This window comes from Fukomys damarensis, unplaced genomic scaffold (genome assembly GCF_012274545.1).
Source record: "Fukomys damarensis isolate Sample0158 unplaced genomic scaffold, DMR_v1.0_HiC HiC_scaffold_26, whole genome shotgun sequence".
NCBI classification, from domain to species: domain Eukaryota; kingdom Metazoa; phylum Chordata; class Mammalia; order Rodentia; family Bathyergidae; genus Fukomys; species Fukomys damarensis.
Genome location: NW_022900938.1, coordinates 32,556,222 through 32,570,372, shown reverse-complemented (window position 1 = coordinate 32,570,372; position 14,151 = coordinate 32,556,222). Strand labels below are relative to the sequence as shown.

General features: G+C 35.1%; 1 protein-coding gene across 5 annotated transcripts in view; it reads left to right on the top strand.

The window, feature by feature from the left end:
* Positions 1-460: 460 nt before the first annotated feature.
* Positions 461-14,151, top strand: part of Slc4a10 (solute carrier family 4 member 10) — a 319,554-nt gene continuing 305,863 nt past the window's right edge. For 4 of the 5 annotated variants that reach the window (XM_019204974.2, XM_010606839.2, XM_010606841.3 and 1 more), the window contains exon 1: positions 461-766. In XM_019204974.2, coding sequence (XP_019060519.1) covers positions 461-766 — 306 coding nt within the window. The remainder of the gene's footprint in view (positions 767-14,151) is intronic. The other variant, XM_010606840.3, reaches the window with a different exon arrangement.

The window sequence follows — 14,151 nt, the reverse complement described above, 5'->3', positions numbered from 1 at the left end:
TTTTTTCTGTCATTTTTGTTAATAATATATGTCTTACCTATGTTTCTCACAATTTAAATACTGTATTGAAAATATTCACTTATTATTCAATCAACAATAACTTAAATGTTTGATTTTTTTTTTTTGTTCAGTCTCATTGAGACAAACTTAATTTTGAGGCTGACTTATCTACTTAAAAAGAACTTGGGTATCCCTAAAATGTACCAATAAACTCAATTAAAGCTGAAAAAAAAAAAAGAAGTTGGGTACTCAAAGTAGATTACCTAGGAAACCTAATTAACATCATCTTGCTTGATCTATGTCTCATTGGGATTCTGGAAATGAAATCAGTTGCCTTAAAGTGTCAAAATCAGACTGAGCTGGTTGGAGACTAGCTTGAGCTCACTTGTCTAAGAAGTTAGCACCTTAAGCAAAATTCTTACTGCCCATTAGACTTGGAGCATTGCAGGCTGTATTTTACATGAGTAGCCAGGTGTGGGCAGTGATACAGGGCTTGGGCGAATCTCTTACCGGCCCAGGGATCCAAGGCAGTCAGTGCAAAACCTGGCCAGCAGCCCGAGTGAGTAGGAGCCATGTGACTCTGGTGAGTTGGAGTGTGCAATTGCCTCCTGCTTCAGAGCTACCTGATCCGAATACTAAGCAGAGCGAGTGCCGGGCTGAGTGTAAGACACTGAAGACACTGCAGAGCAAGGTGCTTATTTCAGAGGCATTACAAAACATGGAGATTAAAGACCAGGGAGCTCAAATGGAGCCGCTGCTTCCCACGGTAAGAGACAACCTGCTGTCAAATAGATTAACTGCTTTACTGAAAAACCTGTCAGGCAAGTGATCTGCTAAGCTAGATGCAGATAGTGCACTTTTAGAGTGGTGGATAGCTCCAAAGACAGATGGACAGGGGTCTCCTCTCATCTCGGGAGACTGAAATGCATAAAGCAAAGCACATGATTTTTTCCTCTTTTCTCAATATGGATGCACTATGGTGATAAAATGTCTCATGTTTGCTGCTATTTGAAGAAATGGCTAGCTTTTAGCAACAGGGACAGTTGTGTATATCTCTCCCTGTCTTCCTGCCTGTTTCTCAGGCTGTGCAGTGATGGCTCAAGCCAATGCAAAGAAGCCCTCTTTTATCCTATTTAATCCCTAATAAATTTCTTCCTCATGTCTCATTCTCAGGCAGTGAGGTGAGGGAATCTGCTGCTGTTGCAGCTGTAGAGATTTTAGTCTCCGCAGAAATCAGGGAAAAGGATCGCGTGCGTGTGTGTGTGTGTGTGTGTGTGTGTGTGTGAGAGATCTGTCAGTTTCTTTCTCTCTATGGGAAATGTGTCATGGTTCATATACAAAGAACGTATACATTTTTGGGGGCCAGACACAGGATTCAGCTCAGAATATCTGAAAGGTTTCTGAGCTGTCATTTGCAAATAGCTCGTCTATTTATCTCTGGGTCCTTAAGCTGCCTCCCTAGGTTTAATTTTTGGACAAGTGATTGATTTACCTCTTGTCCTCTGTACAATCTCTCTGTCTGTTTCACAGACCTTGGAGATCTTCAGGAAACATCTTCTTTTAGTCGTAAGCAGCTGATGTTGCTCTGTTCAAGGGTGGGGGGAGAAAGAAAAGCCCCAGTATTTTCTTGGCGCAACAGAGGTACCAAATAATACCTTTCAGTCATCTATCAGTGCTATCCTAGCCTAGAACAGCAGAAATCCCCTCCCTGCTTTAAACCAGAGGCAGGGGCTGACGGAGGGACTGTTTCGCAGCTCTTTTCCTCAGGTTCTGACCCACCTTGCATTTTAGGGACTAGCGGTAAACTGTCCATTTCCAAGTCCACTACTAAGGTTTGAACACAACTGGAAGTTAAATGATAACATAGGAAGACTGAAAAAATTCTGGGCCACTGTATTTTCAGGCCCTTACTTCTCCTGCTGGGCTTAAATGCTGCAAAAAGATTGCAGTTTGCATCCTGGAACCAGCTGATTACTGAGCATGCTCAGTTCTCCTCCTGGGACTCCCGGTTTACATAGGGAGGGAGCAGGGAGATGAGAAGAAAGCAGAAGTCAGCACCAAGAATGGAGCCTAAAGAAAGGGCAAGGACAATATTGGGCTGGAAGCTGTCAGTTAGTTTGCTTGCTTTTACGAAGAGCCATTCCTGTGTGGAATCAAAGCGGAGTTATTATATGAAAACAAGAGTAAAAGATTTGCTCATCTCCCCAAACTTGAATAGAAATATGAATTAGGGTTTTGTGGCTATTTAGAATAAATAATATTGAAAATACCAGGGAGCTACGTGAGAAGGATGAGCTAGGCACAGGAATTGCAGAGTGGGGATTTAGGAAAGATCAGATATAGGGGAACACCCCCCCCTTGCAGCAGAGGAAGTGGGGGTGGTTGGAACTAGTCCTAGAAAAGCAGGCTGAAGCCTGTCTGATGTGGCTTATGGATTGTCACTTGTGGAGAACAGTTAAAGGGTTTAGGATCAAATGAGGATTAACTGGAGGAATTTAGAAATGGACGCCATCACAGGGCTAGATGGACAACCAGTTTGTTGCTTAAGAGTGGGGAAAAATATGGGTTTGGCTAGAAAAGACCTACAATAACCCTGATGGAAGTGTTTAAAGGTCATAGTTGTAAGTTTGCATTTCATGGAAATAATAACCAATACAGAATACTTAATAGTTTCATGGTAAGACAGGGCCATGTTAACAGTTAATTTAAGAAAAATAAACCTGAGAAGCTAGATAGGATGCTGAATTTTTGGGTCAATTTTACATTTGTATACTGTTTCCAAATTCCCCAGTAGCTTTCCTTACTTTTTTTAAATTCTCAAAGCAAATATTTTATATAAAACAATTTATTGTCTTTATTTTAAAGATGCAAAATTGAGGCACATGGAATCTGAATAACATGTCTGAGGTCTCAGAGTGATGATGCTAGGACTAGAATATAGGTCGTCTAAAACTAGTTCAGAAGTTTAAAAGGTTAAAACATTTATATTAAACTTTTCATGGGCTTAACACAGTCCCCAGACTGCACTTTTTATGTTGGAAAAGAACAAATCACTTTGGGCTTTGTTTTAGAAAATTAATCAGATAACTTTGTCAATAATTGTGTGACAGAAAACATAGCATAATATTTAAGAACAGTCTAGTAATTCCTAGTACTGCTATTGATTTGTTCTGTGATCTTGGGAAAATTATGCCTTATTTTCTTCAACTGAAAAGTGAGAAGGGAACGGCATATATCCTTTAGATTTTGTAATGGGTAGTGAAATTACTCATGTGAAGTTCCTGAGAGTTAGGTAAGTGTTTAATAAAAATTAGTTTCTGTTTTCAATGTTGATGGAAATATAGGCATTGAGATAGAGTCTAGGTTCTAGGCTTCAGGTTTTTTTTCAAATTGGCATTCAGTAGTCGAATAAGAAGGAACAGTGGAAAATGGAGTATTGAAAAAATTGGACAGTAGATGTGGGAATTTTAAGTTATAACTATAGAAACTTTGCAGTATAGTTGGAGAGCCAATTGTAAAGACATTAAAACCAAGAGTAGATCTGGGACAGAATCAGTCAGAGGTAAGTACAGAAGTGAAAAAGAAAAAGAAAAATCTTAAGAATGGACAAGTTGGTCAAATGAGTGAACATATTCATTCTGGTGTAAGTGAAATGGAAGAAAAGATTCTCATTAATCTACCCGTTTACCTTCATTTGGTGTAGTAAAGGACATCTGAATCTTAAGATGGAGAAGTCCCTAATATGTTTGCCTTTTTTTCCCCCATTCTTTCTTAGGAAGCTTCAAAGATAATTTTCTTTTGCTAGATTAGTCATCATTGCATTTTATAAGCCCTAATTACACTATGGGTAGAGTACTCATTCTTCTAGGTCCAGAGTACAGTCTCCTCTTATAGTTCTAAAACTGTAGAACAAGTGTGTTCATAAGATTCATTTCCTTATTAAATGCTTACTCTTGCCCGAATGTATTCTTGGAGACATAGTTACAAAAAACCAGTATTGGAGGACTCATAATCTCTCTAGTCTAGAGATAAGACTCAATATGAGCTTTTATGAGACTGCTTTCGTCTTTCTTTTCAAATACATAAACATTGTTACAAGCTTTTTGAGAAAGGTGTATATGAAATATATATGTAATTGTAATGATGATGATACTATTTTAGTAAGGATAGAATTAATCTTTTGAAAGTATGAAGATAAGCATTTAGGATATTACATTATGATTTCACATTTTCTTCTGACATTCAGTGTTGTAGTTTTTTTCTAAGAGTAATCTGAGAATTTAAAAATTCCCAGACAATGAATGAAACTTGTAGGAAAATATCTTTATAAAAAATTTATGTGCTATGCTATGTTGTTTTTTGTTATACATATAGTGGACCCACTTTGGATCCCTTCTAAGAACCTGATATCCTATAAGAAACTTATTTTAACTTGAGTTTATTCATATAACATCCCTGAGGTATGGAACTAAAGTAAGGTTACTTTTCAGAGATTATTTAGTAGGATAAGATATGGAATTTAGCATTTATTTTTATACTAACTTCAGATTTCCAAAGGACCCATTTAATTGAATTGCTTTATTTGTGGGAAAATTATGAAAAGTCTTATATATTATTAAAGCAGGGAAAGAAAAATGGAACAAAAATGTCAAAATTAGAAAAAACAGCACAGGTAGTGGTTAAGTAATATTGTTTAATCTGTTTTACTTGAATTGGAATTTAAATTATAATTTGACCTTAAAGAAAACATACAAAATTACTATACAGGGTAGTTTGTAGGAAGCCATGTATAGTATAAGGTAAAGCTAGGGTTTGGAGTAAGTGGTAAAATCTGAAGTCTGCAAGTATAAAGTTTACGAGGAAAAATATCAAAGTCTGATTAGGAAGTAAGCTAGTTAATGATGGAAAGTTAGAAAAAAATCTGGGCCAAGATCTGAAACTCAAATATAATCAGATCATGGTTAGAATAAAATCACACTTCTGTAATATAACTCCTTTCTAACCTCGGATGATGGTTGATTTAGAAGTACAAATTGGGCACACATAGACTTCAGTTTATTACAAGTAAATGGAGAAAAACAGAGGTGCCACTCCCAACCCTTCTGTATGGACACTTCAACTCGTCCTTTCTCATGTCTCATAAGATACAAGGCACTTGATCATTTGGCTTTCTGCAGAGATACAACTGTCAATCTATAAAGTAAATATTAATTAAGACTTATGTTTCATTTTTAGATAAAATAACATAAGTTGAACCTTTAATACATTTTAAAACCATAAATAATTGTGTCAGATACTATACTCCTTACAGTATACTTTTTTCTTTCAAAAAGGTGAATAACTGATTTATAGTATATCTGTTGTGGAATCATATACATATGTATTTTACTCTTGATCTTAGCTAAAAGGCTGAGAGACGATTGAATATATATTTTAAGCTTTTTTTTAGAACAGTTTAGGTTCATAGATATATTAGGTAGATGATATGGAGATTTCTCATACATTCTCTGCCCTTACATAGGAATAATCTCTTGTATTAACAACATCCCTCAGTAGAATGTTGAAATTCTTAAAATTGGTAAATCTATATTGATATACTATTTATTACCAAAAGTCCATAGTTTGCACTAGAACATGGTGTTGAGTATCCTACAGGGTTGGACAAATTTGTACAACATCTATACACCATTATACTATATTACGGAATAATTTCACTGCCCTAAAAATTCTCTGAGCTTTGCTTATTCATCCTAACCTCTCCACTAACCCCTGAAATCCACTAATATTTCTTTTTTTTCAGCTTTAATTGAGTTTATTGGTTCATTTTAGGGATACAGTACAGTTACATTCATTGTTGGGATCTTGTACCTCTACATGACAGGTCTTGATTCTCATTTTTTCCCCTTGTCCCTGCCCTCCCTTCACCCCTTCCTCCCCTCCCCATCTACCACCACTTTATTTCCATCTTTTCATTATCTCACATTTTTTTCTTTTCCCTTTTTACCCTTTCCACTAATATTTCTAATATCTCCAGTTTTGCCTTTTTCCAGAATGTCATCTAGTTGGAATCATTTGCCATAGTAGCCTTTTCAGATTGACATCTTTCACTTAGTAATAGGCATTTAAGTTTCCTCCTGTCTTTTCATGGTTTGATAGTGTCTTTCTCTTTAACATCATAATATTCTATTGGACTTATTTATCCATTTACCTACAGAAGGACAGGTTGGTTGCTTACAAGTTTTAGCAATTGTGACTAAAGCTGCTATACACATCCATGTGTAAGTTTTTCTGTGGACATACATTTTCAGCTTTTTCAGATAAATACCAAGGAACTTGATTGCTGGTTTATATCATAAAAGTATTAAATATTTTAAGTAAATCTCCAAACTGCTTCCAAACATACTGAACCATTTTGCCTTTCCAGGAGCAATTAATGATAGCTCCTATTGCTGTACAGTTTAATCAGCTTTTGGTATTGTCAGTATTTGGATTTTGGCCATTCTGATAGGTGTGTATTGGTATTTCAGTTTTAATTTGCAGTTCCTGATGTCATATGTGTAGAACATCTTTCGCACCTATTTTCCATTTCTATGTCTTCAGTAAGACGTTAAAAATTTGTACCATTTTAAAATCAGGTTGCATTATTTAAATTTTAAAAATTCTGCATTTAGTTTTATTACCCTACATGTAACAATTTTAGGCTGCATGCTTTTAAACTAGTTTTAATAATTACCATCAAATCTTTCATACAGTTGTTTCCATACTCTTTACGTTATTTTTAATTTTTCTGTTTGGTGCAGTAAATCATTTCAGCAAAATTTTCAGAGAACATTTTGTTTGATATACTTTCTAAAGCCCATTTTTAAGATCTGAGAAAGTCTTTCAGTTGCCTTTATACAGAAATAATAACTTGACAGGGTATATAGTTCTTGGTTCAAAATTATTTTCCCTTAAAACTTTGTAGACAATGTTTCATTGTCTTCTGGCATTTATTTTATTCATTTTTAGTTTTGTTGGTGTTATATAATTACATAATGATCACCCTTATCATAGGGAATTTGTTCTTTTACATGATGTATCTTGATTCCTTTTTTCTCCATTCTCATCCCCTGCCTTCGACCCCTCTTCACCTTTCTTATTTACAAAAGCCCTATTTCCATTTTTTCCTTCTTTTCTCATTTTTTTCTTTCTTTCTTTCCTGTTTCCCTTTCTAGTTCTGCCTTCCTTTTGAACAATCTTTTCTTATTTCCTATTTTTCTGTCATACATTTTGGTCCCTATTTACATTTTCAGTTTCTTACACAAGAGAGATGATGCAATATTCACACGGGTGTCCAATTTATTATTACTTAAGAGTATAGCTTCAAGGTGCAACCATTTAGCTATAAATGCCTCAAGTTTATCCTTTATGGCTGGTTAGCACTCCATTGTATAGAAAAACCACATCTTCTTTATCTGTTCTCAGTTGATAGACATTAGGGTTGTTTCCAACATTTAGCTATTAAAACTGTGTCTCTATAAACATGGGTGCACATATATTGCTGTGGTATGATGTTTTTAATTCTTTCGGAAGATACCTAGAAGAGGAATAGCTGGGTCTAATGGGACCTCTGATCCTAGATTTTGAGGAATGTCCACACTGATTTCCGCAATGGTTGCACCAGTCTGAATTCCCAACAACAGTGGAGAGGGGTTGCTTTCCCCTGCATCCCTGCTAGCATTTGTTGCTGGTTGATTTCTTGATATTAGCCATTCTTTTTGGAGCGAGATGGTATCTCAGTGTTTTAATTTGCATCTCTTGAATTGAATGACCATTGATGTTGAACATTTTTTTCATATTTTTATTTGCCATTTGTACTTCTTCATCTGAGAAATGTCTGTTTATTTGAGATACCCACTTTTGGATTGGTTCTTTAAATTTGGGGGGGTCTGATTATTTCAATTATTTGTATGTTCTAGATATTAATCCTTTGTCTAAGGGACTACTGGCTAGATATTTTTCCCCAGTCTGTGGGTTGTGTCTTCACTCTTTTGGTGACTTCTTTTGCAGTGCAAAAACTTTTTCATAGGGTGAGATCGCAGTTGTTGATTCTTTGTATTATTTCTCATTCAGTCTGGGTTTTGTTTATGAAGTCTTTGCCAACTCCTATGTCCTCAAGAGTTCACCTTATTCTCTCTTCTGACATTTAGTGTTGCTGTTTTTGTATTTAGATCTCTGATCCATTTTGATTTTAGTTTAGTTCTTGGTAAGAGGCATGGGTCTAGTTTTAGTCTTTGTCATGTTGAAAACCAGTTTTTCTAGCATTGCTTATTAAAGAGGCTATCCTTCTTCTATGTTTGGCCTCTTTGTCAAAGATAATGTGGCTGAGTGTGTTTGGGCTTGTGTCTGCATCTTTTGGTCTGTTCCTTTGATCTTCAGGTTCATTTTTTTTGTAGGTACCATGCTGTTTTTTTTTTGTTTGTTTGTTTCAGCTTTGAGTTTATTGGTATATTTTAGGGATACAGTACAGTTACATTCATTGTTGGGAATTTATACCTCTACATGATGTCTTGGTTCTCATTAATCATGGTAGCTCTGCAGTGTAATTTCAAGATAGGGATTGTGATGCCCCTGCCTTACTTTTGTTGCCCAGAATTGCCTTTGCTATTCCAGGTCTCTTCTGGTTACAAATGAATTTTAGAATTGTTTTCTCTAATTCTGTGAGATATGCTGCTGGGATTTTGATCTGGATTACATTAAACCTGTATAATAATTTTGGAGGTATTGCCATTTTCACTATATTGGTTCTTCCTATCCAAGAACAAGGGACATCTTTCTATGTTCTAATAGTCTCTTCAATCTCTTTTTAAAACTGTCTTCTGGCATTTAGAATTGCAAGAGAAAAATCTCAGGGCAGTCTGGCTTTTGCCCCTTATATGTAAACTGCTTTCTGTGTCTTACTTGTAAGCATTTTTTTCATTATATTTGAAATTTTAAAAAAGTAACATCCATAGGAAGCTTTCAGCCCTGCCCCTTGCTGAAACAGGTCAGCGGAACTCCCCAGACACTTCTTAGGCTTTAGTCTAGGAGGGTTCCTTCCCATATACTGACTCCTCTGTGCTGTAGCACAGGCCCTACTGAATAGAATTCGTGTTCACATATAAAAAAAGTAAGCAGGATATGTCTAGGTGTTTCTTTTCATTAAAATTTAAAAGTACCCTGTGAACCTTCTTCATTTGCAAGCCTACTTCTTACTTAAACTCAGGAAAACTCAGGAAAATTTTCTTCAGTTAGTTCCTTAATTATTATGAGAGTTTTTTTTGTTTGTTTGTTTGTTTTGGTACCGGAGATCAAACTCTGTTCCTTATGCTTGTGAGGCAGGAAGCAGAGCCACTGAGCTAAATACCTGGCCCCTAGTTCCTTAATTATTGTTTCAGCTTTGCTTTATCCTATTTCCAGCATTTCTGTTGTGCTTGGATTGTATCTCCTGGGTATCCCTCTACCTCTCTCTCTTTTTTTCTCTTATTGTATCTTCTTATTATTATTATTTTTTGTCTTTTCCTCTACATTCTGTGAGAATTTCTCATTTTGGGTTAACTTAGCCAATTTTATTTTGTGACCAATCTTGCTTAAGTGCTTCCTTTAACTCTCTAAAGTCCAAGAAATCTTCCATTTGCTCTAACATCATCTGCTTTATCATTAAGCACACACTTCTAATGACTTGTCTTATAAAATATTTAATTACTACTTTCTAACTCAACTATGGAGATTGGTACATCCGTTTCAAAGGGTGGCATTTTCTCAATTACTTAGCACTGTTGCTTTCTTCTGAACTAGTACTGCAACCTTTTCAACTGCTCTTCTTTGCAATGGGGTCTAAAAATGTGGTCTTGCAAGTGCAGAAGTTGAAGAACATGGAAAATGTGTCCTGTTATGTCATCTCTGTTCACCCCATGTCTTGGTTCTTGATGTTGTTTTTTATTGTTGAGTTTTAGGAGTTCTTTGTGGACAGTCCTTATCAGACAAATCTTTTATAAATATTATGTCCTAGTCTGTGGCTCATCCTCTCATTCTCTTTAACACTGTCTTTTGTAGCAGAACATTTAGATTATGGTGAAGTCCAGCATCTGTATTCTTTCTTCCACCGATCATGGTTTTGCTCTTTTATCTAGAGTCATCATCAAAACCAAGGGTCATTTAGAGTTTCTCCTATGTTATCTCCTGGGGACTTAAAGAGTTTCATGTTTTACATTTAGATCTGTGATTTATTTTGAGTTATTTTTGTTGAGGGTGTAAACCCTATGTGTAGATTCACTTTTTTATGTGACTGTCCAGTTTGTTCAGTCTTTTACTGAGAAGAATAACTTCTCTATTATATTTCCTGCACTTCTTTGTTTGGTCAGTTTGTTAAAGATATGTCTATGTTGATCTGTCAGTTCTTTCACCAATAATAGTACATTTTATAATTTTATAGTAAGTGTTGATGTTAGGTTGAATCTGTTTTCCAACTTGGTTCTTCTTCAAAAATGTGTGAGCTGTCAAGGATCTTTGACTTTCTTTATAAACTTAGAACCAGTTTGTGAATATCCACAAAACAGTCTGCTTTTTTTTTTTCTTACAATCACACTGAATCTATTTATGATGTTGGAAAGAATTGACATCTTGACAATTTTGAGTCTTTCTAGCCATTTATTTAGTTCTTTGATTTCTTTCATCAGAGTTTTATAGTTCTTGTGCTATACAAAGAAAACTTGTATAGCAGGTTTTGTAAGATTTATACCTACGTTTTTAATTTTGGGGGATACCAATATAAATGGTATTGCATTTTAAATTTCAAATTCTGTTTGCTCATTGTTGGTACAGTAGACTTTTGATTTACAAATTCAGTTTGTTCCTGAGGGCTGAGTGAAACTCATGTTGGTCAACTGCCTTCAATGTCTCTCTCCTATTTAATTTAGGCCACACTTTCTTCCATGCAGATCTAGGTGTTCTTAGACAGAAATTGGCCCAAGATTTCTCAGTTAACCCCACATAGGAAAATATGTTGTAATGCTCCTTTCTGAACTCTTTAAGGGTTAAATCTGTATCTGAAACCATCTGGAAGCACAAGTGACCAGCATTTGGGTTGAAATTCAAGACTTTGGTCTGCAGTTAAGACTAAAATTCTGGTAGTAAACCAAGTTGTTTGTATGTCAGGTTGGTCATAACTTGAGGATCCACTGTACACAGGAAGGCAGTTCACTTTTGTATATTAACTCTGTATCTTGTTCTTGTTAATTATTTGGGAGTTTTTACATCAATACTTGTGTCATCTATAAACAGACAGTTTTATTTCTTCCTTACTGATCTTGGAAGCCCTTTTTTTTGTCTCCCTTCCCTCCCTTTTTTTTCTTTGTTTTATTGCTTTTTCAAGGACATTATGTTCAGTGCTAAAGAGCAATGGTAAGAGAGGACATTATTGCCTTCTGCTTGATCTTGATGGGAAAATTTGAATTTCTTACCAGTTAAACAGTGTTAAGTGTAGCTTTCTTTTTTTCAGATACTTTTGATCAGATTGAGGAAATTCCCCATAATTTCTGGTTTACTGAAAGTTTTTAAAAATCATAATAAGGTGTTAGATTTTGTCAGTTTTTTCAGCATCTATTGGCTTTTTTTCTTTAGGCTGTTGATGTGCTGGAGTTCATTAATTGACTTTTGAATGGTGAAGCAGTATGGTATAGCTGGGATAAATCTTACTTAGTTGTGATGTATAATTCTTCTTATGGGTTATTTAACTTGACTTGATAGTATTTTGTTAAAAATTTTTGGGCCAGGGATGTAGCTTAGTGGTGCCATGCTGCCTGGTAAGCACAAGGTCCTGAATTTGATTCTTGGTACCAGGAAACAATTTTTTTTGCATTTATGTTCAGAAAAGATATTATATTGTGATCTTTCTTTTAAAAAATAATGTCTTTGATTTTAATATTAGGATAATACTGACCTTGCAGACTGAATTAGGGAATATTTACACAGATTTACCTTCTTGAAAAAGATTTTAGAGAATTGAGATAATTTCTTCCTTTAAGATTTAATGGAATTGACCAGTGTCTCATCTGGGCTTGGGATTTTGCTTTGGAAGGTTATTTATTATTGATTTCTCTGATAGACAAATTCACGTGTATTTTGATTAGAGGACTGTAGAAAGCAAATAAAGAATAGAGTTTAGCCTAGTTCCTTAACTTATATGTAATGAAACTGAACATCAGACACATAAGAAGATACATCTAAGGGCATGTCTTTCATGTTAGTTAATGGCAGAACTCAGCAGTATCCAAATCTCTTGATTTCTACCTTGCCATTCTTTTCACTATTGTATAGTTCTCATCCTAGCATGGAATCAACAGCTGAATGCCAAATTAAAATTGTAATTAGACAATCTTTGTGAAGCAATACTTCATATTATCTGAGGTTTATGGTAGGTACATACATTTCTAGTATTCATGATTATCCCGTAAGGTTAGTAATATTCCACCCTTGCAGGTAAGAAATTGAGGCTCAGAGAAATGAATGAATTACCGAAGTTCATATCCACTAAGTGCTGAGCCGGGATCTGGAAAGATTTTATCTAATTAGAAAGCAATTTTTGTCCTTGAAAGCTAGTTACAAATAAACAGGAATCACATTGTAAAATAATATTTCACATTTATCCCTTCAATCAAGTATAAAGGACTATGACACATATTGTATCATTACATTGATATGAAATACTCAGAATAGGCAAATTCTTGGAGACACAAAGTACACTAGTGTTTGCCAGGGCATAGGGGAGAGTTAGAAGTGACTGGTAACAACTAACTACAGGGTTTCTTTTTGAAGTGTTAGAAATGTTGGAACTAGATGGTGGTAATGGTTGCACCACAGTGAATGTACTAAAATTACTGAATTTATAATAATGGCTTATATGCTATGTGAAATTTATTTTTAAAAAATTACAAAAAAAGTAAGATTACTTATCCCCATTGCTAATGTGGAGAAGGCTGAGGACTTGAAAAATGATTATATAAAGCACTTTTTGTCATATGTTTATTTCATTTTATTAGTACATGTTTGCAATACATGAAATTTATATTCATCTGGGGGAGTTGGTGCGTGTACATAACATAGCTTGTTTCTTTTTAAATCTTCTTCCCCTTCCCACCCATCTTCTCTCCATCTCTGAATCCCCTTTCCTCATTTTCATTCTTTTTATTCTTAGCTCATGTTTATGACATAGAGTGTTTACATTTTTGGAGGTATATCAGTCACTTTTACATAAATCATGAAAAGCAGTATTGATAAAAATTAAAAATAACCGCATATACACATTCTTTATATGTTCTTTATCACAAAATCTATTCTCTCTGTGAAGATATTGCTAAGATTGGTCAGGATTTTAGCAAACCACACCTGGAAGCAGACCTAGAAGTCTTTCAGGATATATCTTCAAAGCTGAGTTATATGTTCAAGGGAGGAAAATACCCATTTTATTTGGGTCAACCTATTTTTTTCTCCAAATCACCATCCTTAATTTTCCTTTTATACACTTTAATATAAGAAACATAAAAGCAACTTAGTTTCTGAGGAGATACTTTTTATGCTGGGGATGTGGCTCAGTGGTAGAGTGCTTGCCTAGCAGGCATGATATCCGGGCTTCCATCCCTACCACTGCCAACAATAAAGAAGTTACTTTAAAGAACATCAAACCTCACATTTTTTTTTATTTAAATTTTATTGAGTTTATTGGTACATTTTAGGGATACAGTACAGTTACATTCATTGTTGGGATAATGTACCTTTACATGGTAAGTCTTGATTCTCATTTTTTCCCCTTACCTCTGCCCTCCCTTCACCCCCTCGTCCCCTCCCCATCTACAAACACTTTACTTTCCTCTTTTCATTCTCTCAAATTTTTTCTTTTCCCTTTTTGTTCTTCCCCTACACATCACACCTTCCCTACACCTTTAGCTCCTTTCTTCAAATTTCTAAATGTCAGTAATCTTATTAGAATCTTATGCATTGTTGCAGAATATTCACACCAGGGAAACTATTTGGTATTTACACATGTGTGACTTATTTATTTCACTTAGGAGTATATCTTCAATATGTATCCATTTTCCTATGAATGAATCTATTCTCTCGCTCTTTATGGCTGAG